Source organism: Peromyscus californicus, unplaced genomic scaffold, assembly GCF_007827085.1.
Source record: "Peromyscus californicus insignis strain IS unplaced genomic scaffold, ASM782708v3 Scaffold_18__1_contigs__length_77618521, whole genome shotgun sequence".
NCBI lineage: Eukaryota > Metazoa > Chordata > Mammalia > Rodentia > Cricetidae > Peromyscus > Peromyscus californicus.
The window spans coordinates 4,738,501-4,766,298 of NW_026294480.1; the positions used below are offsets into that span (position 1 = coordinate 4,738,501).

The window sequence follows — 27,798 nt, forward strand, 5'->3', positions numbered from 1 at the left end:
ACCTGTGTCCCAACCAAGGGCAGTGGAGACAACTGCTCTAGTGTAGGTGAGAGGAAAGGCCAACAAAGGGAATGGGTATGTGTAGTTGGAAATCTATGCTTTAGTTTTTCTTTCTGAACTGAGCTGCAAAAAGGGAAGAACACCAACTAGTTATCCGATTCCAAAATGTTCAACCCTGAAAACATTCGTCCAAGTAACATTATATAGACTGAGAAGGTTATATTTATGTATTTGAGAATATACATGCATATACATAATATGTATGTAACAGCAATTAATAAAAAAAGAAGCCATGAATTTGAGAGAGCAAGAGAAGCATATGGAAGGGTTTGGAGGTAGGAAAGTGGGGAGATGGTGTAATTGTAATCTCAAAAAATAAAAAAATAATTAAAGTCCACTTAGAACAGTCACAAAGTAAAGACTCTTACTACTACCCTGTGTTCATTGGTCCCTGCTTGTTTCTAGTGAGAAATTATCTGTAGTCACGCTTTCCTGCCCTAGACCACTCTGTAGCTAGATGGAAATGAGGTCCACCACAGCTGTAGAAATGGCCAGGTTATTTAATTACAGTGTTTTCTGGAAAAGGCAGTGGCTGGAGTCCCTGTGAAAAAAGTGTTAACTGTCCTCTCCTATTACATAGGAAAGAAACAAACTTTTTTGATTGACTCTTGTTAAAGCAGCCTAGCATGCTCTATTGAATAGGAGACAGATTATTACAAAGTGTGAATTCTGCTAGGGAGCTATAAAATCCATATTACTTATGTTAGCTAAATTTTCTTCTAGATTCTGTATAGTTAATTAAGTCCAAGTCCTCCTGGTGTGGGTCTGGATTTTCCCAGCCCCAGAATACGATCTCCTGAAAGCCTCCCTCACAGAGTGCTGTTGCCACTTCTGCTGACTGGTCCAAACTGGCAAGGTGATAAATACTCACCTTCCTGACTTAGGCTTGAGTGGAAAACAACAAACACATGGTCACAGAAGTGAAGGCCTTGAGAAGCTAAAGGCAGGGGACAGCCCCATGAATTAGGGAGGAACGAGTGATTGATAGCACAAGGCATGTGTGAGTGAGCACTGGGAACAAGCACTATTCCGAGCAGGGGCCGTCTAATGCACACAGCAAGTGTGAACTCTGTCCTTGGTCACCGTCTCAGCCATTGCAATCAGCAAGGAACATACAGAAGCTACCTTAAGATTTTATGATAGAGCTGGGTGTGGTGACACACACCTTTAATCCCAGCACTCTGGAGGCAGAGAAGCAGGCAGGTCTCTGGGTTCCAGGCCAGCCAGAAGCTGCATAGTAAGACATTATATCCCACCAAAAAAATCTGTAACAGGGTTAGAAATTTTTATCTGGAAAATATGAAGCCTAGGATGTCACCCAGGCTGGTCTGGGAAGGATGACAGAACCGTCACTCCTAGGCTTCAAAGCCCTGAGAGGACTCCGGATGCAGCAGCCTCCAGCAGCAGGTGGTCTTCACCGCCACCCCCATCACCCCTTCTGGGCTTCTCTCTACACCCTGAAGTTTCACTGTAGGAATCAGATCATGTCTGTGCCTGTCTGCAAGGCAATCTGGGAAAGTGAATGCCTGGCTTCTGGAAAGAGTGGCTATATCTACATAGATAGGCATTGTACAATTTACCCGCTATTTCATCATAAATGGTCCCAAAACAATGGCTTGACTCAACAGGATTTCTTTGTTCACCTTTCGCTATTTCTGTGGTCAAGGAACTCACTACAAGACTAGGGCCTCATCTGAGATGCTCAAGGCTGAGGGCTGGAATCATTGATATGGCTGCCAGACATGGTCTTGGGCTGTCTGCAAAGACCTCAGCTGGGTTAAGAGCTTGAATACTCACATGGCTTGGGCTTCCCCACATGGTAACTGGGTTGCAGAGACAAGAGTTCTGACAGAAGGTGAGTCAACTCGGCGTCCTGTGGTGATAACGACTTCAAGACACCTGGCTTCATGGCAGACCCGTACTCCATCAGTCAGATCAGTCAGCCCCAGCCTGGAGTTGATTGAAGGGAGCACGGAACCCACTTCTCCCCATCGAGGACAGTGCAAAGAAGACATGAGAGGCCATGATGTATGGGTGTGTCCTTGGAGAACGCCATGGACATCAGGGAAATTCTCCAAGGGTAGGAAGAATTGCTGATGGTGTCCCTGGGCCACAATTACCACACAAATCTTCCCCGCCTAGTTCAGGTGGCGGCACTTGCCTCTCGTACCCCCGCCTTCCCCTCTTCCTTCCTTTGTGCCCATTACCTTGATAGAGACTCAGAAGCCTGCAGAATGAGACGCCTCAAGACAGATCCAAACAAGCTGTCAGGTCTGGGGAGCCCCCTCTTCCTCCTGTGACCTGTATGTATTCTAGGTGGGACACAGACTTCTCTGATCTCAGACATCTGTGCTGGGAAGTAAGGGACCAGGTTTTTAATTCAACAACATCAACAAAAGTTGAGTATGTGTCCACCCTATTTTGAGCAAATGCAGAGTGATTACTTTATATTCCCTGGAGTCTCCAGGGTCTTTGATGTAGCTTGAAAATGATAGAGATACCCCCGGTGGAAAACCAGCTCCAGGAAAGGAGGGCTTTCCTCCCAGCAGCCCCACAGTGATGGCATGCAGGGGCCTCATGGAGCTGTGGAGCAAGCACCACCAAGAACCAAAGCTGGGGACTTAAATTCTGGCTCCCCTGGGACAGGTTGACCTCTTTGCATTTTAGTTCACCTGACTGTAAACCTAGGGTAGACACAGTGCCTACCCAGTATCCTTGTGGGAATTAAGCACGATCTGTACACAACGTGCTTGGGGGTGGTGCTTAAGATATGGTGCATGCCAGCTCAGTGCAGACTTTGCTGATGAAGATGTGAAGGAGAACTGGTCCTGTGACCTTGTAATATCACAGGTCCGTACAAAGAAGCATTTATGTCAATGTTCACAGTGACCTTAATACATGTCCTTGAGTATATACAGCATGTGCAAATGTAGGGCAGGTATCTCTTGACGTGATTATTGTGGATGTCTTTTTACTGACCTTGAGTTTGGAGTTCCAAAGAAAATAACCAAAAGCACCTGGAGGCAGTCCTTTTTATTATCTATTAATCTGCTCACTCATTGAAATAGTCTTAGTATGTAGCTCAGGCTTATCATAGTCCTGTAGTGGGTGGCTGTTGGAGCCATGCCCTAAAGCACCACCCCTAGTGAGGTAGCAGGTAGCTGTTACACCTGCCTATGACCTTGAGGTCCATTCTCCTGGGGCATGGCTGCTGGGGGACCCTTAAGACCTGGGATGCATGTACGTGCTCTCTCTCTCTCTTCACTACCTCGTGGTGGTTTTGGATACTGGTATGGACCATGGCAGAGCTTGCTAGAGAACCACGTTGGACCGTGCCTCACCCTTCCAGGATCTTGCAATAAATTCCTTTATTCTGTCTTGTGAGTTAACCCCCAAATAAATTCCTTTGATCATTAAGCAGGCTCCGTGGATTGCTAGCAATATTATCCCATTCTATGGTGACCAACTCCCCAACATGGGAGTATGGGTTGGCCATTCCCGGCCTCAGCCTCTCAAGTACTAGGATTACAGATATGTACCACTCACCTAGCTCTTGGAGACCATCCTGGTAGGTGAAGAATAAATCCACAAACCCTGTTCTGTCTCCTTGTAAAAGCTTCAACTAAAGAGATGACATCCGGGACCAATGATGAAATACTCTCAAGAAAAGACATTGGTAGGTGTGGCTCAATTCTCAGATGCTCTGCCCATGAGGGAGCCATCTTGGTTCCCTCCTACCCATGTTGCCGCCACTCCCAATTGTTCTGTGCTCTGACTGGAGATTCCCTAGCCACCCTTTCTCGAACTATCAGTAGATGAGACCCATAGTCCCCTTTGATGTTATCATGTTCAACTAGATACATTCCACTCAGCTATTCTAAAGTTATAAACTTAATCATTAATAGGATGGTTTTTAAACTTCTATTCATTTTCACTGTGAGTACGGGACATCCTTTCTGAATGACTGAAAATCAAGTCAATGGGGAGCAATTGTAACAAAATGTGTCTCATCACACATTTGGGTGGAGTTTGATCTCTTCATTTCTCCTTTAAGGTAGAACTTTCTGGAATCTACCAGATTAGCAGTGAAGCAGTGATGAGCCCCACAGCGCCCCCTTTTTCCTACCTTGGACAGCATCCTGCAGCTTACATCCATTGGCTGGAGAGAACATGGACAGACATCAACCACCTGCTCTGACACAGTAACTGCCATTCAAAACGCCCTTGCTGGTCCTTTGTTCTCAGCATATCCTAGTGTTCCTTTGTAACTACTGTGCAAGACTATGGACACAGCTCCTCACTCTGCTTGCTCATTTAAGGTTCTGTGTGAACCATAAATACTTCCACCCCCTATATAATCTGAGTAACCCCCATGACACTGCTACATGCTAAGTCCCCGAGTGGAGTGTGTGTGACTCCCTTCAACATCTCCACTTACAAATTCTGGTTATTTTTTTTATTTTTTAACTAACATTTTAAATAACATTTGGCTTTAGACCTGTCTTTAAGATCTCATTTTGTTTTTAATTATGTGTGCACATGGAGGCCAGAAGAGGGCATCAGAAACTCTGGAGCTGGAGTTACAGGTGGTGGTGAGCCACCTGACCTGGATGCTGGGAATCAAACTCAGGTCCTCTGGAAGAGCAGTGTGTGCTCTTAACCACTGAGCCAGCTCTCTCCAGCCCTGGCTTTAGACTTTTATAGAGTTGGTGGTCCTGGATTCCATGAGGCAGATGACACATGAGTTAACCCTGGTGTCTGTGGGTCGGCCAGTCCTGATTGGACCTCTTGACTCAGCTCCAGCATTAATTCTGATCATTTCACTCTAACAGTGTCTACAACTAGACACGTTATATAAATGCTTTATCACTCTGACTTCCATTGCTACAACAAAACTCCTGGGTCACTTGCAGAGAAAAGTTGTTTTGGCATACTGTTGTGAAGCTGAAAATCCAAACAGCATGGCACCAGCTCTTTCAATGGCCCTGACTGACTGTGTCACATCTCACATTGTGGTGGATGGCCTTCCAGAAGGAGTGTTTACAGATGGAGCCAAAGACCAGAGAGCACCAATAAGAACATCCCACTGAGTCCATCTCTTAAAAGACCCATGGCTCCTAACTTCTTGAGGGTTTCAACACGTGAACCCTTGGGGGACACACCATATCCACCTGAAACAATCACCCCAGGGATAAGTGCACTCAGAAGCAGGTGCAAATCAGTCACTGTCTGGGATTTCCAATAGCAATCCTGTTCCAGGGAGATAGACCCATCACTGCCCAGGGTCTCCAGTTTAGAGATCATGGCAATTGCATTCAGCCAGGCTTTCTCATCTTCTCTGCTGGGGCTAAAGCACAGCAAATCAGTCTCAGGCCAGCGGTCAACAGCAAGCCTAGAGAGCCTGAGGACCTGGGGGCCTAAGGGCCTGGGGACCTGGGGGCCTGGTGGTAGACAGTCACCAGGATATGGGTTCCTGCTAGAGCATCTCTCTTAGCATATGGCAGTGTGGAGCCAGCAGCTGAGTCTCTTTAGAACTCAGTTTCTTTGCCAATAAAATGTGCCTTAGAGAACTTGGGAGAGCTTCCACAGAAGTTAAATCATAAGGCATAGACTGTGTGATAATTAATATTGATTATCAGCTTCATGTGATTTAAAATCACCATGGAAACATACTTCTGGTACATGTCGATAAGGGCATTTCCAGAAAGGTTTCCCTGAGCAAGGAAGACCTACTCTGAATGTGGGTGGCACCATGTCATTAACCTGGGTCCCTAACTGAGTAAATATGAGGGACAGAAGAAAGCAAGCTGAATGTCAGCATCCATCTCTACATCCTGACTGTGGATGCCATGTGACCACCTGCCTCTGGCTCCCACCCCAGGCCTCCCCCACAGTGATTGACTATGCCCTCAAAGTTTGGGCTAAAACAAACTTTCCCTTCTGTCTTAGTTGGGAGTGACTATTACTGTGATCAAACACCATGACCAAAAGCAAGTTAGGGAGGAAATGGTTTCTTTCATTCACACTTCCATATAACAATTCATCATCAAAAAGCAATGAGGGGTACTGCTTATTGGCTTGCTCATCATGGCTGACTCAGCCTGCTTTCTTATAGGACCTAGGACCACCAGCCCAGGGATGGCCCCACTCGCCATGGGCTGGACCTTCCCCTATCAATCACTAAGAAAATGCCCTAGGACTTGCTGCAGCCATATCTTACGGAGACATTTTTCTCAACTGAGGCTCCCTCCTTTCTGATGACTTTAGCGTGTGTCAAGTTGACACAAAACTGGCCTGCATGCAATCCCTAAGTTGCCTTTGCCAGGCATTTTGTCAGAGCAATGAGAAAAGTAGCTGATGCCAACGACGCCTGACCAGCCTCTTTCAGTGTCTGCTTTTCACCTGTTATGTAGCTTGCATGCTTAAGGGAACTCCTGGGAAGTTGCAGGCAGATACTTCTATCCTCTTGCCCTTCCTTAGTGTTGATGATGATGATGATGATGATGACGACGACGACGACGACGACGGTCGTGGTGACGCAAATGATAAAAATAAGAGAATGGTATAAAGTCATAAACAAAACAATCAGGAGACTTGGACAAACAGAGGTGGGTCAGCTTCGCTCTGACTTCACCAATAGTCTGGGTTGTTCTTCGTCCAAAACACTGTGTGGGTCCTGCTGTTAGCCAAAAAACAAAAAACAAAAAAACGCCACGGCCTCGGGGGAACCCCCCCTCTCCTAGTGCAATGCCGGGTGAGCACGAACCTTCTGCTCCTCTCTACCAGGTAGGCTGCCCCCCCCCATTACACATCTATCCCCAAACCCTTCCGGTCTGTGCCTTCACAGTGACCTCACCAGTTATTTTCCATGGTGAAAATTCAAAATTTGGTAAAAGATGTCAGAAGCAGAAAGGCGACGTGCTGGCATCCAGAAGGAACTGAGCGGCTCCCGCGCCTCAGCATCCACAAACCGGCAGCGTCAGTAGAACCTGACGTCAGTTAGGGTGGCATCGGGATAGTGTCTGTACTTGAGGGATTGGTTTTTACCTTTGCAATGGGGGCCACACACGCAGCACACCGGAAGCTTCACAGTTGGAACTCATCTGAAATATCTTTTAGTTGGAATTTTCACCAGATTTTAAATGTGAGTTTCCACAGGCTAAAGGAAGAAAAGGCAGGGAGGGCTAGGAATCTGCAGGTGGAAGGCGGATCCCTTCCTTATTCGAACACTGGGACGGTCCCTCACGGAGGGGAACGGCGCTGGGGGCCGGGGAGGTGCTGCTCAGAAGGTCCTTTCCCGCCCTTGGCACCGGTCAGCGCCAGAGAAGACATTTGATGCGCTTCTCGGCAGCATTTTGGAAAGCCGCCACTGCGCACAGCCTGGCCACGGAAAGCGGAGAGTCTGCTGCCAAGCAGGCAGGAGGGGAGCGGCCCAGTGAGGTCTGGGTGGGTTGGCTAAAGGTTTGCTTTTACTTAAGTCGTGACCTGGAGGCTGTGCTTTAGGTTTGCATCTGGTCTGGCCTCTCACCCCGCTCTTGGGTCTGATTCTTTGATCTGTCCTTTAAGTAAGTGTCCCTCCAGCCGGCCGTCCTCCGCTCCCACCCGCCCAGAACTGTTGCGTAGAAACATTGGGCTCGTCCGTCTGATTGGAAGGATTAATAGAGGTAGATTTCCACCTTTCCCCTGTATGCTGTCCTAAGGAGGATAAATGGGATATGAGACCGGGACCCCAGACACAGCATCCAGAATTGGGGACAGAAGAATAGAGTGATTCTCAGACCCTATTAGCGCGCTCAGGCCAACCCTTCTCAGGCTCCCAGGCTCAGGCAGCTCGCACGCAGCCCAGAGCCAACGGTGCGAGCGCGCACCGCTGTCTCCCCCCAGCGGCCGCGCGTGTGTCGCCGCAGGAACCCGGCGGCGGGGGTGGCACGGCGCAGTCAAGCCCGCGGCTCCGCCCCGCGCCCCCCCCCCCTCCCGGCCGGCAGTGCCGCCCCCTCCGCGCCGCGCTCGGCTCAGACGGAGCAGCCGCCTCTGCAATGTCAGCAGCCGCAGCGGCGGCGGCGACGAGAGCGGCAGTGGCCCGGGCCCCGCGGTAGCCGCCAGCGCCGCACGGCCCGGCAAGCGCACGGCGCGACTCCGCGGCCACCTCGCTGCCTCCGGGGCGCCGCGGGCCGCTCTGCGCACCTTGGTGCTGCTCTCGGACTCCGGGCCAGGCGGTCTGCGGCCGCGCACAAAGGACCACGGACACCGGGGTCCGGGGACTGCGCCCTGGGACCGGCCAGGGACATCAGCGGCGCCGCGTCTCCACGCCTCCCCTCCCCGGGCGGCCGGGAGCCCTCGCCGGAGCAGACCCGTCATATGACAGCGGCGACACAGCGGCCAGAGAGCGCCGGTGCTACCAGCTCCGCTGCGCCACGGCCACCGACTCCTGGGGTGGCCCTCGCCGCGCCCCGCTGAGCGGTCGCCTGCCGCCGCCCCAAGCCCCGCGCCTCCCAGCTATCGGGCTCCGGGATCAGGAGCCCCGGAGAGACCCCCGCCAGAACCGAGCCTAAGATGGCCACGCTGCTCCGTAAAATCGGGCTCATTCGCCTGCACAACCGGGACACGGAGGACCCTAAGCACCACCACAACCACCGTGGCGGAGGCGGCGGCCAACAGAGCGCGTCGCTGCGCGGCAAAGGCGGCGGCAAGAGCGGCGGCCACAAGCAGCAACAGCAGCAGCAGCAGCAGCAGCAGCAGCAGCAGCACCCCGGGGGCGCGGGCGACGCTAGCCCGGGGCCCGGCAAGGGCAAGAGCAAGCGCGCGGCGGAGCTGGCCGCCCGCGACAAGCAGCCGCAGCCGGCCGCGGGGGCGGCGGGGGCGGCGGGCGCCGGGGGGCCCCGGGAGCGGGCGGCGGGCGCCAGGGCGGGGCCGGGCCCCGCGGTGGCCGCGGCGGCGGCGGGCGGTAGCCTGGTGCCCGCGGCTCGCCAGCAGCACTGCACACAGGTGCGCAGCCGGCGGCTCATGAAGGAGCTGCAGGACATCGCGCGCCTCAGCGACCGCTTCATCTCGGTGGAGCTGGTGAACGAGAGCCTCTTCGACTGGAACGTGAAGCTGCACCAGGTGGACAAGGACTCGGTGCTGTGGCAGGACATGAAGGAGACCAACACCGAGTTCATCCTGCTCAACCTCACCTTCCCCGATAACTTCCCCTTCTCGCCGCCCTTCATGCGGGTGCTCAGCCCACGACTGGAGAACGGCTACGTGCTGGACGGCGGCGCCATCTGCATGGAGCTGCTCACGCCGCGCGGCTGGTCCAGCGCCTACACCGTGGAGGCTGTCATGCGCCAGTTCGCTGCCAGCCTGGTCAAGGGCCAGGTAAGGCTGCGGAGCCAGGGGCCGGGGGTTGGGGTGGGTGGGGGTTTGAGGGTAGGCCAGAGATGGGAAGTGATGTCTGACCCCTCTAGGGGCAAGTGAGCTCTGATCCAGCTCATTGCCTGGGGACACTTCGTCCCACGGCCTCTGCTTCTTTTCCCTAAGGGATTTCTTCCCGTCTGTTTCTGCGTCCCAGCCCTCTGGTCTCCAGCGCTGGTCCTACTAAAACCGCTGGGCTCTCTGGCTTGTCGGTTCCCTTGCTTTCTGCTTTCTGCTCACCGTCTTGCTCCAGGATCCTCCCTGCTTTTCGCTACTTCTTCAGTGCAGGCTACACTTCACTCTCTCTTCCTCTTTCCCTGGCGATGGTCCTTCCTCCCTCCTCCTTCCTTTCCCACAAATCCCTTTCCCGTTTTCCACCGTGAGTTTCCCATACTCTCCTGCCCTTCTCCGTTTCCCCTCCTCTCCACTGCCTGTTTAACTGGTCTCTGGTCAGCATGATTACCGTGAAGGTACGAACTTTTCCTGAAGCTTAGGATGTAACTATCCAGCCCAGCACATCATACACAGGCACATGCGCGCGCACGCCCACGCGCGCGCACGCACACACACAAACAAGTACACATATACACGCACATACATAAAAGCACACATATACACACACGTGCATAAGCACACACACACACACACACACACACACACACACACACACACACACACACACACACGTTTCTTCAAACCTCCCAGGTGGACTCTATACAGACCAGGCCAGCTGCCTGCTGTGAAGCTCTCTCTCCTTCTCCTCCCTCCCAGCAGCCACCCTTGTAAAGGCAAAGGTCCCCCTGGAAGGCTCTCTCCAGGCAGAAGTGTGATTGAGTCTTTCCTAGTGTTAGCAGGCCGGACTCCATTCAGGGAAAGCTGCCCTGACCATCTCAGCCTGGTACTTGCCCCTTGGAGAACACCTCTGGAGTACAGGCTGGGCCTTGGTCTCTTTCAGACCCTGTTTCTTCTCTTTCTTTACCTGTGCCCCCCCCCCCCCACATGGGTTTCAACGCTAAAGATTCGACCAAGCAGAGAAAGGAATGCTAAGCAGGTCACCTGAGCCTTCTCACCTATGGCATCATGGGGCTACTTTACAGAGAAACAGCCCCCAAACTTATAGGACATCAATGTGTTTTCTAAGACATGCCTCCCACCCAGCTGCAGAGAAGGGCATGGTGGTTTGTTTTCTCATGGTCTATGTTCTTGGCCACATTCAAATCGATGGTGGGCATTTCCCAACATTGTTTTGTCAAATCACATTTCTATCTGGCATGGACATCTTCAATATTTACAGAGAATTCTTATTTTCTTTAAAAGACCCCCAATGACCTCCATCTGGTATTTGCACAGCCAGCTCATCAGGAACAATCACTTCTTCCCCAATGCCTGTGGCTGCCCCTTTCACTGCAGGTACACGCACTAACCAAACACACTAATCAAATGGAGCTTGTTCTGCCCATTTCTCTCAAGGCTGAATGCCTGGGATTTAAAAAAAAAGAAGAAAAGAAAAAAAAAAGGCATCCCAATGCCAGCAAAAAGGTCACTGCATCCTGAGCCACCCTGCCATTTCCGGTAGGAGTAGGCTGGGCACAAGGGCTCCGAGCAAGGCTGTAACAGAGTAGGCCAAGGCTTTGACAACCAGTTACCTTCACTCCACAGTGAGACACTGGCCGGAATACAGGGTGCATGTGGCTGAGTGCATGCCCTGGGAGAGAGGGGAGCTAGCTCTGTTTCCCAGTGAGGCTTATAGGAATGCAATGGGAAGATGGTCCTCAGAATGCCATGGTCATTTGCTTCTCAGTCACTTCTTCTTGAGGAAGATGATTTGGAGGGTCAGAGAAGAGGAATGTAATTTGCCCCACAGACTCAAATCTGTGGCATTAGGGACTTGGGAGGTATTTAAGGCCCCAGCCTGCATTCTGAGATTCGGGGAAATAATGATTTTGAATGAGGAAGTGGGATTGGCAAACAGAAATGTCTTGATAAATAGTTTTACAATTTTTACTTAGTGCTGGGAACAACAGTTCCCTTGGTGTCCTTTCTCCGTCCAAGTCTTGCTGTTTGTGTTCCATTTCTTTAGAAAAGAAACTGAGAGTCACTGCAGTTGAGAGCATTACTCATGGAAAACAGAGTTAACAGCATTTCCTTCCTTAATTTGATAAGCAATTAGACCCTGTTCCTTCCACCTAGCAGGTTTCATTGGATCATCTGATGAGACACGGTACTTTTTAAATGATGGTCAAGACTTGGTACTTTTTTAAATGGCTGTTTACTTCCTCTGTATTTCCTATCCCCTGGTTTCAACATTCCCAGTTTTCCAAAAGAGGGTGATATGTGGTACACATGAAATATTCAAGTGCCATGAAAGAGTTGAAGAGATGAGCAGTCATTAAAGTTTCAAGGGCCTGGGTACGGCAGGGCAGCAGCAGCAGCATCTCTGGTAACCTAAGGGCTGTGATGCCTTCATCCCTTTGCAGATCCATGACCAAGGGCTGTTCACTGCACGTGTGCTAGCTACCAAACTATTTCCGCAGTTAGAGGTAATGTACTTTGAACCCATCCAAGCACCTGATAAAGCTAGTCAAAGGAAGCAGGACTACTACTCACCTATAATCACTTAAGGTGCTGTTACTCTAGTGGTGGTCCCTGTCTGTTTGCATTTCTCTTTTAGGGTTTGTTTGTTTGTTTTTTTCTTCTTCTTAAGCTGCAGTTAGAAAAACCTTGTTTGTCTTTTTCATAGAGGAAAACAGTCACTTAAACTTCTGAATTGAGTCTTCAGAAAAACCTTCCAGGGTCTTCAGAAAAACCTCAAGACAGCTTTAAGAGTTTAAGGTGTAACATTCAAAAGTATCTGGTTAATAGTGTTGTTCACAAAGTCGAAAGCTCAGGTTTGTCCTCTGTGTGAAGAATTCAGGAACTTCATGAGACTTTGCATGGGCTGAATGTATATCTTGTGTTTCCAAAGTGGCTTTCACATTGCATTGTGGATTATTCTGAATTAAATGGATACATTTGTCTCTTATGTGCTACATTCTGTGTATAAAGAGACACAAGCCTCTTACCTGTGTATGACTAAATCAAGGGATTCTAAATAGGGACATTCTTTTTTGTTGTTGTTTTTAAGATGATACTGGAACTCAAGGCAATCCTCTTTTATCAACCTCCTAAATGTTGGGGTGACAGGTGTGACCTTTCATACTCACCAAGAGAGGTTTTGGGTAATGCATAGTTCTCTACAGTTGGGTGAACAATTTCTGGGCCTTTGAAATAATCCAGTGCAAATGATAAAAGCTTTTAGCGTAGCACTTGCCTCCTCGGTCACACACAGAGCCCTAAGAACACAATGCGTAGCTCCACTGTGATGCCGTTAGCACTGAAAAGCTTTCAGAGTTTTGTCCTGAAGCTGAAGGAAGCTGCAATGCCAGCACAGAGCTCACACTAGCAGGCGTCACAAGCAGTGAAACTCCATGTTCTCAGATTGCTGAGAACAGAACCTGCAAGCCTAGGCCGTCTGGCTCCAAGACTGAAGAGGAGAGCCTGGTCACAGAGTGCCTCCAAGCTCAGGAGCATCTATCTCCAAGGGCACATTTGAAGGCTGCAAGAGTGCCAGACAGCCCTCCCACTGCTGCAGATAACAGGCACTTGATTATGCCCTAACTCAGGGTTCTCTTCAGACACTTGCACACCTCCTGAGTGTCCCCATTTTAATTAATTAGCTCTGTCGTCAGAGAACCAGATGGCCCCTGAATGACAGTTTCTCTCCCTTCTCCTGTCCCTTCAGAACTGAGTATCTGCATTACAAACGGCAGTGACAGCAGCAGCTAACATTTCCTGTTTTCAATGCCACAGTCTGGCCAAGCTGAGCACAGCAGCCACCAGACTTTCCCCAGGGTGGATTCTTCCCGTGACCACCATACAGGTGTGGAAACCACAGCTGCTTGAAGTCAGGATGACTTAACTCTCCACTCTCGTCATCACCTCTCATGAGAGGCCAGACTCCTGAGTCAAAGGGGTGAGAAAGGGCAGCAATTCATGCTGGGCTACCTGGGTACCTTTGCTGCTTCCAGGTGGCCATCCATTAATTGCCGCCTACCTGGTCATCGCTGTCACCCACTGAGAAGCAGCGGTAGCCAGCTAGCTACCTGCAAAAGGTCCTCAGGTCCTCAGGACCAAACCATCCTTGAGTCTTAGTGTTTGGATAAAAGCTGGTCATCGACTGAAAGAGTGCCACATTTCTAAGATTTTATTGATGAGGGAACCCAGCAGGAACCGCCGCTTGTCTGAGTGATGCCAGAGTGAGGGCTGTGCAGCCCAGCGGACTCAACTGCAGTCCAGGAAGGTGGTACAGCCCAGGAGTCACTTCAGAGCTTACAGTCTGCAGCCATGCCTGTGCAACCTTCTTAAAAATATATGTGATAGTTTATTAATTTTTTGAGAATTTTATACATGCACACCATGTATTTGGATCACATTCACCCCTCACTTCTCTCCCTAACTCCTTCCAGATCCACGCCCTGTGGTGATATTTTGTGTATGCTCTAACAAATAAAGCTTGCCTGAAGATCAGAGGGCAGAGCCAGCCACTAGTTAGCCATAGAGGCCAGGCAGTGGTGGCACACGCCTTTAATCCCAGCACTTGGGATCTCATGCCTTTGCTCCCAGTACTCTGGAGGCACACATGCCTTTAATCCCAGCACTAGGGAGGTGGAGACAGGAAGTGATATGGCTGGGCAGAGAAAGGAGTATAAGGCAGGAGGAGAAAGGAGCTCAGTCTTTCAGGCTGAGGATTCGGTAGAGGTAAGAAGTCTTTCTAGTGGCTGGCTACTCTGCTTCTCTGACCTTTCAGCAAGCTTTATTTGTTATATCATATACAAAATATCACCACACACACTCCCATCTCTCCCGACTTTGTATAACCTGCTGTCTAATTTATGTCACTCATACTCAGGGACGTGAGCCCATCAGTGGTACCTGGATGACTTACCAGAGACTCTCCCTCCCGCAGAAGCCATCAGCAGCCAATAGCTTCTCATCCAGATGTGGGAGCTCACGAAACACCCACCCCCACCCCCCATTGCCAGACTGTTTACTGGCTAGATCTGATACAGGTCTTGCAAAGACAACCAAAGCTGCTGTGAGTTTATGAGATCAGGAGCCCTGTCATGTTGAAAAGACACTGCTTTGATCCAGTCTTCCCTGACCTCTGACTCTTCATACACAGAGAGAGAGAGAGAGAGAGAGAGAGAGAGAGAGAGAGAGAGAGAGAGAGAGAGAGAGAAAGAGAGGGGGAGGGAGGGAGACCCTCTTTCATGATCTCTGAGGGTGGGGACCTCCTACCTTGTTGGTAGAAAGGGGACACAGATGTCCCAGTCATAGCTGAGCCCTGGACAGTTACTTACTCTCTACCTTTTGACTGGTTGTGAGTTTCCATTCTGTCCAACCTTTTGACATTGTAATACCATGCTGTTATCTGCAATACTCACACTCAAGAATGGCACCATCAATCAGGTGACAACTGTCCTGGAACGTATGTGACCTTCAGGTTGGGCGTGTGGTCCGGGTGCACGTGCAGTCAGAAGTGAAGGGGAGATTACTCTGCTTTAGACATCCCTTCCTTGGACCTCACTCCAGAGCCACAGACCAAGCAACAGCATTCATTTGTGACTGCACAAAACAGTGACATAGGCCATTGGCCGGTGAGCTCCTCAAACCTATGGCCTCTGACCTGCTGTAACAGACATTGTGTGTCCAGAGCTTTGTTAATTCGCAAGAGCTGTCTCCTGGAGGTCCCGTGGCCTGGTGGCTCCCATGACAGACCTTCGCTCTCCCACAGCTCTGAAAGCTAGACATCAAAAATCAAGGTGCGATAGATCGAGCCCGCTTCTCCTGAGGCCTCTGTCCTTGACTTGTAGATGGCATCTTCCCCCTTGGTCCCCTTCACGTCATTCTTCCTCCATGTGTGCCTCTGTCTGGCTTCTTATGATGATGTAGTCCTAGTGATTTGGGCCTATCTTGAGGACCTCATCTTATCCTGATAACCTCTAAAAGACCCTATCTGTAGATAAGGTCATGTTCCCAGGTTCTGAGGACTGTAGGTTCAACGTTTATACTGGGATGAGGGAGACATACCCATAACCAACTCATATAGAGATTTATTAACTAGTTCAACATATTGGTTCCAAAGAGCCTGCTACTGGCTGGTAAAACATGAGTGAAGCCATGCTGTGAAGGCACAGGATGGTGAATCTTGCCTGTAGTGCCAAGCCAAGAAATGCCAGTGCACTCCAAGGGAAGCCAGGGAGTCTACACCCCGAATAGTGTCAACTAGGGTTGGGAGCAAGTATGTCTGATTCACCCCAAGAGACAAGCGTTTTTATTCTTATGAGTCACAGTGTCATTTTGTCCTATGCTGCATGGAAGGGGCAGAGATAATTACCAATGATGATGACTCTGCAGCTAGAAGTATCGATACGCCTGACTATTTGGAGAAAAAAATAGCTCCTTGTTCTCCTATCAAGTAGGGCAGGCAGGAGGACACCGACAGGACTCTGCATCCTAAAAATAGCCCCACACCAGCCCCAGTGCTCCGTTGAGAGCTCCCGCCCCCAGTACCTAGCCCAGTTAATAATAGGAGCTACTGACTCTACCGCCTTGCGAGTCCAGGGAATCGGAGTTGGCTAGATCAGGATGCCCGTGTGTGCTTGCTTACCTTTGTGATTTAACTGATGGGGGAGATTGCTCTGCTTGAAGAGACAACATGTAGTTACTACTGTGTGATGGGATACTAAGCTGAAATTCTGACAGTAGCACAGCCCTAAGACTCCAGCGTCTCCTCTGCATCTCTTCTTCATACCCAGGAATGATTCTTCTGGATCCAAGTTTAGAGGTAAAACAGTCACCCTAGTACCCCAACCACATTGGGAACAGATAAGGAACCAGCCATAGTGGAGCTCATGTGAAAATAATAAAGTAATTAATAATGATAATAATAATAATAAATAATAGAATAAATGAGCCACTTATACGGGTCCTCTGTGCCAATTTTCAACTATCCCCATTGTGGATTTTGCTGCTTGGTTAATAAGGAAAGAGAGGGGAGGTAATCACATGGCTGTCCTTTCCTCTCTGCCAGTGGTTCTCACATGTAGGGATACATTATGTACCTGACGATTTAACTCTCCCAGTGCTAAGGCCCAGCCCTCAGAGCTTGACGTCATGGTCTAGCTTCAGACCCTGGCAGAGGCCGTAGGTAAAGCCTCTGTGTGGCCACTGTGAAAGCAAGTCTTTCCTTCCCTCCAGCCATTTGCACAGCCCAAGGAGGAGAAGGCTGGAGAGAGACAGTGGCCAGGTCAATCCACTCAGCATCCCCAGGTCCAGCTGGGCAGAGCTGGGGCCAGGGAGGGGGACACCATCTGTGCATAAATCCATTAGAGCATTCTCAGGGATGAGCACACGGAGGCCTGGGGCTTCCAGGTTCTATGGCTGGAGAAGCCTGTGGAGGACCTGCCTCGGAGAACCCACCATCAGTTAGAATAGTGCACAGCCCATTTGTGGCAGTGTTTGCTTTTTTTTGTAATTTTTTGGAGGACACGCATATTCATAGAATGTCCACAGCCCTGGCAATGGACCATGGCCTGGATGTGTACCAGGGACTTGGATGTGAAGAGTCTCCAGTTGCTCTAAGTGACGTTCTCAAAGATAGCATCCAGCTTAAGGAAGCCAAGCCTTGACGGGGAGCTTGCCTGTTCTTCCGGTGTGTTTTGTTGCTAAAAGACAGAGAGATGGATATTTCCAACAACCAACCAAGAGCTCACTGCAACAGCAGCGGGACTTCCAGCAGGGGCCATGCGTTCCCGCCTGCTAGTGGGTGTGGTGGCTCAGATGACCTGCTATTTCCTCATTGCCACCTGGCGCGTGGGCTGAGGTTTCATTGATTCACTATTTCCTCCTTGCCCCCCACATCAGTCAGTTAGCATCCACTTGCTGAGGGTCTCTCATGATTTGTAGTCACATCAGTCTTGACATTCCTGTGATATCTTTTCTCTACTCTGTGCATTGTCCTAGGCCCTCCTTGTGGCTTGTTAATCCCATGAGACTCAGAGGAAATCCTGTGAGCAGGGCCACCGAGGATACCGGACTGGGGAAGCCAGGCAGGGAAGCAGATGTGGGACCATCCAGAAGGAAAGGCTGGAGAGTGAGGATGGGTGCGGCTGTGAGAGCAGGGAGGGAGCTAGAGTGGTGTGCCCTTCCCCCAAGCAGCAAGGCCGCTGTATTCAGAAGACACAGTCACGGGGGGGGGGGGGGGGGGGGGGGGGGGGGGGGGGGGGGGGATCCTCATGTGCTCCCCCAGCCTCCAGTCTCCCTATGGCTTCCACCCTCCCCTACCACTTGCATGGCGTCTCGAAAACGCAGACCTCCTTTGTTGTTCAGACTATGCATTATGAACCTTCTAGAACACAGCCATAGTCCGCCAGTACTGCTCACCACAGTGGCAATCTTTCATTCTCCAATGGCCCCCACTGGGGGGTCCCACTAGCCCTTCCTGCTGGAATGCCTTCTGGCCTTAGTCACTGGAAAGAGCCCCTGTCCACCCTTCAGAACTCTGCCAACATGCCCCGGCTCCTCCAGTGACAGCAGTGGCTTCCTCCTCTGAACCTGTCTGCACCGATGGCAAAACACTCCTGTCCTGCGTGTCCCACTGGGTGCAATGGGTGGACAATTGTAAAAACACTCCTGTCCTGCGTGTCCCACTAGGTGCTACGTGTTGACAGTTGTATTTTTTTTTCCTCTTCATGGTGTCCATCTGTTTGAGCAGATGTCCCACACCCTTCACTTCCCCCTTTCTGCTGTATAACCTAAGAATTCGAATATGCATCAGGTGTTTCTGCTGTCAGTGAAGGAGGATTGTGGGTAGGCAAAAGGAAACTCAGCGTGGGCAATCCTGGGCCTTTGCCATTCTGAGGGTCCGGAGGCTTACAGCCCCAATCCCTGAGAGCTGAGGGCCTATTGCTCCAAGCTTTAGAACCCAGAGACTCAGTGGCTCTCACCTCTCAAATCAGAGGCTCTCCCGCTTTAACTCCCCGTTTCCTGGGACTGGCAGCCATCATGAGCCCCAGCCTCCAGCAGCAGTGAGCGGTGACAGCAGACAGTGGCAAGCAGCAGCTGAGGGAGCTTCCTGGTGTCCCAGCACAGTGTGGGCCTCAGATGCTGGAACCCTCGGTGCTATGGTGACAAGTGTCACAGATCCGAGATCCCGGGTGTCAGGATGCTCAGTCCTTGACAGTGAGTAGTACTGCAGCTCAAAGGCCTCAGGTGCCTTTGGTCCTTGGACAGCTTCACAGAATTCTTCCAGAAGCCAGGTCTCATCTTCACCTCTCCGCAGGCCTCTGCTCTTTCTGCTCCCCATATTCCTGCCCCCAGAAAAATCACTCAGATGTGTCCGCTGTTTTCTCATGACCGCCACTGCTGTGGCCAGCACTGCTGCCCCTTCCTTTCTTCCGGTTACCAGCTCAGCCCACTGGAGTAACCATAAAGACCAAATGTAGGCCCGGGGAGGCTGCTGATAAATGCCTTTCCTTGTCCAGACGTTGCAACAACCTGCTGATGATCACGGTCCTGGATGCAAGTGAAAGAGGACCTTATGCCAGTCACTCTGGTCTCTCATGCAAATCAATGACCATTTGTACCAGCGACCAGCCTCCTGCTGGGCCACGGGGGAAGTGCTTCACCTCTCACCCAAGCAAAAATGGACCAGCAGGCTCATCTAGAGCTCCCCACGGCTTGTGATAACAAGAGGTCTGGTGCAAGCTGTTTGGAAACAGTCTTTGGCAGCAAGCAGCTGTGATTGCTATGCAGCTTCCTCAAGGCATCAAGGAGTGTTCAAAGCAGCCAGTGCTGGTATGAGGACAGTCCAGCTGGGTGCTTGGCTGATAATCTTTGGCTTCGGGCATCTGCATCTGGGGCACAGCTGTCAGTTGGGGAGTGAAACTGTCCCCGCAGTTTAGTTTATTTAAAGGATAAATAAATATTAGGAGGAGTGCTTACAGTAAAGGCTTCTCATTAACGTAACGGTGTTTTGAGAGTGTTTAACGGTGCTCTGACAATGCCTAGCGCCTGCACAATTACCCCAGGGAGAGTGGGGTCCCTCTAATTGGTCCCCCTTCCTGTGAGCCAGCTGCTTGCACATGCTTCTATGGATCATTTCATTAAATCCTGGCAGTAGCCTGTGAGGTGGTGCTGTTTTGATTCTCACTTCACCGAGGAGGAAACAGAGCACGTTCGGGGGAGGACTCATGTGCCAGAAGCAAAGAGAGAGAAAGGGACAGGGCTGAGGCACCATCAGATGCTCCAGGACCAGAGCCATTCATTCCAGCATCTACCTAGTGAGCGGCCACCACCCAAGTGCCATACAATGCCCATCTGTTCACCATGGGTGACTGTGGATGGCATAATGGTCTCCACACCCAGAGTGCCCACATGGCCTCAGCTCTCAGGACTGAACCAGGGGAGGGTCCATGTGTCCATCAAATTTAGGCCATGGCTCTGAAGTATCAGCAAAGCCCAAACTCCAGAGAAACTTGTTGAGTCCATTGTGAGAACCATAAGCATGCTTTAGTTCTTTGAAACTGTAAGAGAAAGATAATTATCACCATTTTATTTCTTCTCTATACAAAAGAGAAAGGAATTTTAAAGATTCTGAAAATAACTCAAGAATGAAGTGCTTTTTAGAGATAATTATCACATTGGCAAAATCAGTAAGATTGAAGAAATTACTACTTTAAATATAATTTCTGTAAAATAAATACCAATTCCCCGTCACAATATTTGGCAAGCATTTCCCCTCACCCCCAGAAAAATTGTTAGATTTTTTGATGAGGGAAATAAGGAAATGCTATCTCTATATTGATAAGATCACACCTCAAGTTAAAATGTGCTCCGCCCATCAGAAATTGCAGAGAAAATCTCCAGATAAATGCCATTAAGAGTATTTTCTGTTTTTAAGCTTGAAAACCAGACTTCTCCAAAATCCAGACTATGAAGTTAGAGATTTTCCTTTATCATGGCAGTGGTAAATAACAGCTTTGGGGGTGGTGTTTGGACCTGGTGGGAGCACGGCTGTTAAAACTGTGCTGCCACATTTCCCACAGCCACACTTCCCATGGCCACTGTGACTCCTGAGAGTCAGGAGCAGGGCGATGTGACTTCACAGGAAAAGTTAGCTGGGATTTGGATGTGATCGTATCAAAACCATACCGACTGCCGCCAGCATCCATTCGTGCAGGGACCCTTGGAGGTTAATGAAACACCGGATGCAATGCGCCTTCCTGGCCAGGGGACGCAGAGATACTATAGAGGAAACTTACCAAGAATGGAGTTTGCTACAAATGTTGTGAATTTTAGGTGGCTGGGCATTACAAGACTATGTATGAGACATAGCTTTTTAAGAGTCATCAGAATATCTCTTCATAACACTATATTCTATTTCCCCTTCCTTGGAAGACATGCAGAATAGTATATGAATCATCATTTTGTTATTGTTGGTTTTTTGTTTTTGTTTTGTGGGGGGCATGCATTAGACATTAAGGCACACCCCATCTCCTAACAGGGGGAGAGACAGAGGACCAATTTCAGGTTTCATCCTCCACTGTCCAAACAAAACAAAACAAAACAAAATCAGTCTCTCTTCACCACCTGGAACACACCAGAATCACCAAATAGGCTAGACTGGCAAATGACGCCGAGGGTACTGCCTGTTTCTTGCTGGGGTCCAAGGCTCCAACTCAGGTGCCTAGGGTTGCAAGGCAAGGGTGGAACCAGCTCCTCTACCTTCTCAGCCTCTCATGGTCGGAAGTCCTTCCCGAGGTTGATGCCTGCAGGTGTCTGAGGACTGGTCATGGAGTGAGTGTCTGCCACCCCTACTTTTTGTCTTTGTTTCCTTCCTTCCAGGTTGGCCTGGAGAAGAGGAAGGGCAAAGGGGAGGTTTCTCACCTACAGTAGCAAGGCCGTGCTCTCCAGGGACAGCACCTGCATTCCACGTACAGGCAGGCAAGCAGGACACTAAGGGTTTCAGACCCAGCTCTGTGTTCAGTGTCCTTTGACTGACTTTATGATGGGTGTTATAAAGCATGACAATCTGAGAGAACTCGGATAAGAACTTTTTTTTTCTGTACCAACCCATAAAATTACATAAAACTTTAAGGACATTATCTTAATTCATAAATAAGACTAACCTGATAAAAAGTGAGCTTGAACTCTACTGAATTGGATTAGGGTGATGATTTTATTAGTAATTTTGTTTTAAAAGGATCCTGGCATCTGCCTTTTCATTAACAGGAGTGATGGAGGTCTTGTGGTTGTTCCTGAGGATCAGGCAAGGAGAGACAGAGATTCCTGGAGCCTCTCCCCCAAGCATGTGGCCCTGCAAGGTCACCTCCACAGAATAATGCCTTTAGAAGCACAAAATAAAATGCATTAGAAAACTGTCATGGTTGGGTACAGTTGCTACATTTGTAATATGATGAGCTTGGCTATGAGGTTAAATGACACTCTGCTAACACAGGATCAGGACCAAGAGCACAGCCAGAAGTCCCTGCAACCGACAGCCGTGAGCCTCTGTGATGTTTACAGATGTGGACAGCTAGGATGTGACTGTTTTCAAATGTGGAATTCCTTTTTATTGTTTCTTCTATTGTTTGGGTCAGGGTCTCACTCTCAGCCCAAGCTAGCCTGGAACTCACTATGTAACCCAGGCTGACATGAAGCTCATGGCAATCCTCCTGCCTCAGCCTGACAAGTGCAGCGATTACTACTCATGACAAAGTCGTGGTGTTGTTATGGTGGTTTAGTTCAGAGCAAGTCAGTGAAGAGAAAGAGACTTTCCCATTCAGAGTCACAGCCCCTGGGAGCACTTGGGTCACAGACCCTGGGAGCACTTAGGGGAGGTGAAAAGCCTCAGGTGGCATCTGCTTTGAATGATGGCAGTCTTGGGGATGCTCTTAAAGCTTACTCTACAGCTCATAGCAGAACCTTTGGGAAAGAGGGTTACAACCCTACATGTCTTGGTTCTGCCTTGTTACTGTTGGGTGGGGTTAAGATAAAATCCTGGGTCTGGAGGTAGACGAAGGTTCCAGTCTCATTGTTCCTCCTGACCACACTTGAGGGCTTAAGGTGCCTCCCCTAAAGATGAAAAGCACTCACCCCACCACACAGGGGAACCCCACACTGGGGAAATGATGAACATGGTGATTCCTAGAGAGGACGTGATGAGTAGATGACCCTTCTTGGAAGGACTAGAACTTGCTAAAATACAATAAAACTATAGCCACCGGCCCAGCCGTGAGTTTGCACGAAACACCCACTGTGCAGAGTGATCCTGCTGTTGTATCCGTGTCTCCTGCCCACACTGACATCCAGTTGGCTCAAATTTCCAGCACTAAGCCCCAACTCAATCCAAAGAAGCACAAGGTAACCCCCTTTTTATTTTCTCACTGCTCCAGCCTCTCAGGATGAGCCCTTGCCATGGCTTTGTGGGCTTCCTTTCACCCCTCATCAAAGCATTTCACATCACCAGACACTGACATCTGACAGTGCCCTACCCGAGCCCAGCAGCTGAGGCAGACGGTACTCTAGTTATAGCCCAGCTCCTGCCCCTTGTACTGTAGTAACTAAACTTTGCTTTTTATTGGAAGTTGGGAGTTTTCACCTGTGTAACTCTGCTCAACTCTGGTCTCCTAAGAAAGGCTGGGAGATGGTCTAGTGACTGAGAGGGCTTGTTGAACAAGCATGAACCTGAATTCAGGTTCAAGTACCCAAGTCAAAAGCCAGGCATGGCCACTCATGCTGTAATATCAGTGGGCAGGGGAAGGAGGAGCTGCAGGGTGCAGAGACAGAAGGATGCCTGGGGTTTGCTGGCCTCCAGGCGAGCTCCAGGAAAGGATTTCATTCTTCCATAGTAGAGTCTACAGGGATAACTCAACCAACCTGGGGCCTGGGTGTGTTGCCATAATTACCGAGGTAGGCATGACATGGTTTTGAGCATCATGGTCAGCGTCTAGAAAGAGTTCTGCCCAGCAGCTCAGACCGCTTCCTTGTGTTGATTTTTCACGTTTATTCATGTTTAGTATCTCTTTCACTGAATCTAATCTCACCTGAAAGCTTTTCAGTCATCTTATCCTACATGAAATCTTGAGAGTCTTCCATTTCCAGCTTTGCCCCACTCATGTCTGAACCCAAGGCAGAACAAGTCCCTCCACAATTGTGGGACCATTGATCTGAATCTTATGGGAATCCTAACCATGAAGTTAGGATTCCCAGCAAGGCTAAGGGAAATGTTAAAGTCACTGCTGTGGGGACATGACTGACATTTCCAGCTATGAAATATACTATGAAAGACTGTTTTGTCAAAATGGGGTCTCAATAAAAATAACACACTGGTATCAACTGACCCTGTAAGTCAACCCCAGTGGAATGGTACAAAGAAGGACACATAAATCATCTTGTCCCCCAGGAGCATATGTCTGTACATCAGGCAATGTTTCCTTTTCCTCTGCATGCCATTCTTTCTACACAATTATAATGAAAATTGGTACAGTCTTAATTTTGTACCCACTCTTAATTTTCTTCACCTCCCTTCGGTTTCTTTTATTTTTCTGTCTCCTGCTGTTCTTTTGAATCAATAAGTCATGACATTTAGAGATGAATAATGTTTTAGAAAATATTGTAGAATTTTCAAGAAGGTTTTACTTTGAATTGAGTGAGTAAATCCTTTATACCTAACTTTTGCACACCACATCTTAAACGTGGCATATATATAGGGGAAGATTATGAGTTGGGGAGCAGAAACTACAAGAAGAAAATGAGTCACATGAGTAGATATAGGGGTTCATAATGTGTGCTCAGAACAGACGTGGGGGGAGGGCATGTGACAGGTGACCCCCCCCACACACACACACACTTCTTCTGATTTGTAGTACAGTGGTGCAGATTTGTGATAGGATTTTATAGCAGAGTCTCATTCTAGAATATTCTTAGGGCTTTTAAAAACAATGCCTTAAGTCTCACACTAAGAAAAGTTAGAAAAGTAGGCCTAGTGAGCAAGGTCACATGCAAACCAAGAGCCCAGGGATTTGTGCAGAGCTGAGATGAGTTTAGCACCATCTTCTCACTCTATGAAGATTCTTACCTTGTGCCATATTGAGTTTTGTATATGAATTACAAATCCCACCTTGGACAAAATTCCAAATATGAGGTGATGAGATGCTGTCTCTAGACAGAAGAGAACTGAGAAGCAATACATGTCACTTCCTTCAGACTACCACGGACACCTCCTGGGTGTTCCTCCGCTTGTCTGTTTAATGTTCCAAGGCCTCATCCAAAGTGACTGCTTCCCTGACGTGAAGGAGGGTACTCGCTCACTCCTTGCCCAGCTAGAGAAGGACTTGGAAACACGTGGCAGTCACCAAGAGGACAAGATAACTCCTGGGTCTGAGCTGCCAAAAGCTGGCAGCAGGAGACTGGACTCTGGAAGGCATGGCAGGAGAGGCCACCTTGGCCCCAGAGACTTTATTGTTTATACTGCAACTGTCCCAGGGAACCCCAGGGCAAAGCTAAACACAGTAATGGCCTTTTGAGAATGGATCCACTCTGACTCAGAAGGCAGATCTTTTTCCCTCCAGGTGTTCTAACCCTTCAGAGATGAGCATTCAGGACTCTTAAAGGCCAGTGTCCTGCTGCCCAGAAAGAAGCTAGATCTTGGAGGGATAATGAATATCACCCTTACGTAGGACCTTTGAAGCTTCCTCATAAGAATCAGGACATTTCTTAAATGTAACAACCAATTTTTATTTTGTAGACTTTCCAAATTTCAGAACTGAGGGGAGTGTCTGGTAAGCATGGGCTGGTGTCTCTCTGTAAAAGTAAACACTGTAATTTCATAACAGGAAGTCAGGAGGGAGGTTGTCACCGGGTCGCTTGTGCCAGGTTCCTGTGTTTCTCATGTTTGGTTAGCACCTTCTGCTCCCTAGGGATCTCTGCGCCATATTAGGACAGGCTCCGTGCCAGCACGCCCTTTTTGGCTTGCCTACCCGGATAATGTTTCCGGAGACCCAGTTTCAAACCACACACACAGGTGGCTTGGTGTTAGGTCTTAGTGAAGCTTCACCTTCCTGTTTCCTCTTTCAAAAATCAGAGCAAGCGAGCGTCTACCTCCAGCCTTTTTAGGACCCAGTGACCTGTGAGGGGCAGTGTTCGGCTTGTTGCTAAGTGTGCATGAATAGGCCACAATCCGCCTTCAGCATCCTGAAGTCAAAGTTCCCTGCTGTGTTCCACCCAGGCCACCTCCCAGTTCTCCATGAAGCCTCCTCCCTTCTCTCCTTCTAGGCTCCCGTTAAGTGGGCGCTTTCCTTCCATCCCCAGAGCATTCCCTTGCAGCTTCCTTGAATAGCCATGTGTCCCCGCTCCCAGGAGAAAACAAGCCCTTCACACAACACGGCTGCGTGGTACCCACAAGCCATTGCAAGATGTGTCTGTGAAAGCACTGTTGCTCAACCATCTGTGTTTGGGTTCCATTCCCATTCGTCAAATGTAGAGAAACTCGTGAAAATATCCCCCAGGGGGGAGAAAAAAAAAAAGACTGGCAGGACTGTGGAACTCCTTGGACAAGCCCAGACACCTCGAGGACACTCAGTGGATGTCACCAAATGAAGCAGCGCAGGTGCCCTTGGGGTACAGCAAGATTATGAATCATTAGAGAAAGCTGGAGGGTGCTGAGTGCCTGGTAATTGCGGTGTCGGAAGAGTGGACATTTTTAGCAACAAAGCCACACTCCATGCAAGGACATTCTGTGGTTGACAGCAAGGACAGAGCAGCCTCAACTCCCAGCATCATGAGCATTCCATGCAATCTGAAGTTTCTGCTCTTCTCTCAGCATCACGTTTAACCAGTCAGGGTGTTTTTGTGGATGCGAATTGGCTCTGTGGGGTTTTGTTTGTGACTGGTTGCCTTTGAAGTGTTGTTTTGCTGTTTGCCTGGAAATCAGCAGATGGACACTGGAGAAGTGAATGAATTGCTCCCTGTCCTGAGCCAGGCAGCATGTTCAGTGTGAAATATAGTCATGTTTCAAGATCTCTCTACTCCTCTTTGATTTTTCTTCTTTGAATGATAGAATATTTCTTGCCTGGTTATAGTCACATCCAAGAACAATTCGGAATTGGTAGTTTTAACAGTCTGGTTGAGGCAAACACTGAACAACCCTGAGTGAGACCCCAGACCACTGCAAGGCACAGCAGGGAGAACTGTGGGTAGCCATTTCTTTCCCACCCACCAATTCCAAGTAACCACACAGAGGCTTATATTAATTACAAATGCTTGGCCAATAGCTTGGGCTTATTACTAACTAGCTCTTACATTTTAAGTTAACCCATATTCCTTATTTATGCTCTGTCATGTGGTGGTACCTTTATTAGCATGACATATTTATCTTATGTTCCCTCTGCATCTGGCTGGCGACTCCTCTGACTCGGCCCTTCTTCCCAGCATCCTCTGTGTCTGGCTGTCCTGCCGATACTTCCTGCCTGGCTACTGGCCTGTCAGCTTTTTATTAACCAATGAGAGCAATACATATTCACAGTATACAGAAGTATTATTCCAGAGCATAGAATATCTTGTTTATTAGTGTGCACCTTGCATCTGTTCTTACTTTATTCAAAAGTAGAGACATTTGTTAGAATATCCCCAAACATCACCGCCAGTCTGCCACCAAGGCCTAAGAACAGACTACCATGACCCTTTTGGCTCCCTTTTGGCAGAAACTGATAGAGTCTGTGCCTCCAGTCACCCCACATTTTCATCTGTGTTCTTCTCATCTGAATTCTCCAAGAATAAGGTAGGCTTGGTTCCATGCCCTGAAGTCCACAGAGGGTAGCAAAGCTGCCAGAGGCCTAGCTGCATCTCCTGGGTCCAGCTGCTCAACTGCTTACATGGTCCTAGGCATATTTCCACACTTGGCTGCCAAGGCTGGCCAGTCCCAGATGTTCAGGAGAGTCTCCATAAACCTGCTGAGTCATACATAGCCTGTCAAGATAGCTAAGGCTTAAACATAGGCGGAGCTTGGGGAATCCTGCAGAAGAGGGCAAGGAAGGATTGGAAGAACCAGAAGGGTCAAGGACACCACAAGAAAATGGTCCACAAAATCAAGTAGGGCCTAAAGGGGCTCACAGAGACTGAAGCAACTATCATGGACCCTATAGGGTCCGACCTAGGCCCTTTGCATATATGGTATGGTTGTATAGCTTGATGTTCTTTTGGGACTCCTAACAATGGGAGCACAGATGGTCACTGACTTTTCTG

The 27,798-nt window shown here is 49.2% G+C and overlaps 1 protein-coding gene across 1 annotated transcript in view; it reads left to right on the forward strand.

The window, feature by feature from the left end:
• The first annotated feature begins 8,171 nt into the window (after nt 1-8,171).
• Nucleotides 8,172-27,798, forward strand: part of Ube2ql1 (ubiquitin conjugating enzyme E2 Q family like 1) — a 40,505-nt gene continuing 20,878 nt past the window's right edge. The window contains exon 1 of the mRNA XM_052742928.1: nt 8,172-9,417. Within this exon, the coding sequence (XP_052598888.1) occupies nt 8,614-9,417 (804 nt within the window). The 5' untranslated portion in view covers nt 8,172-8,613. The remainder of the gene's footprint in view (nt 9,418-27,798) is intronic.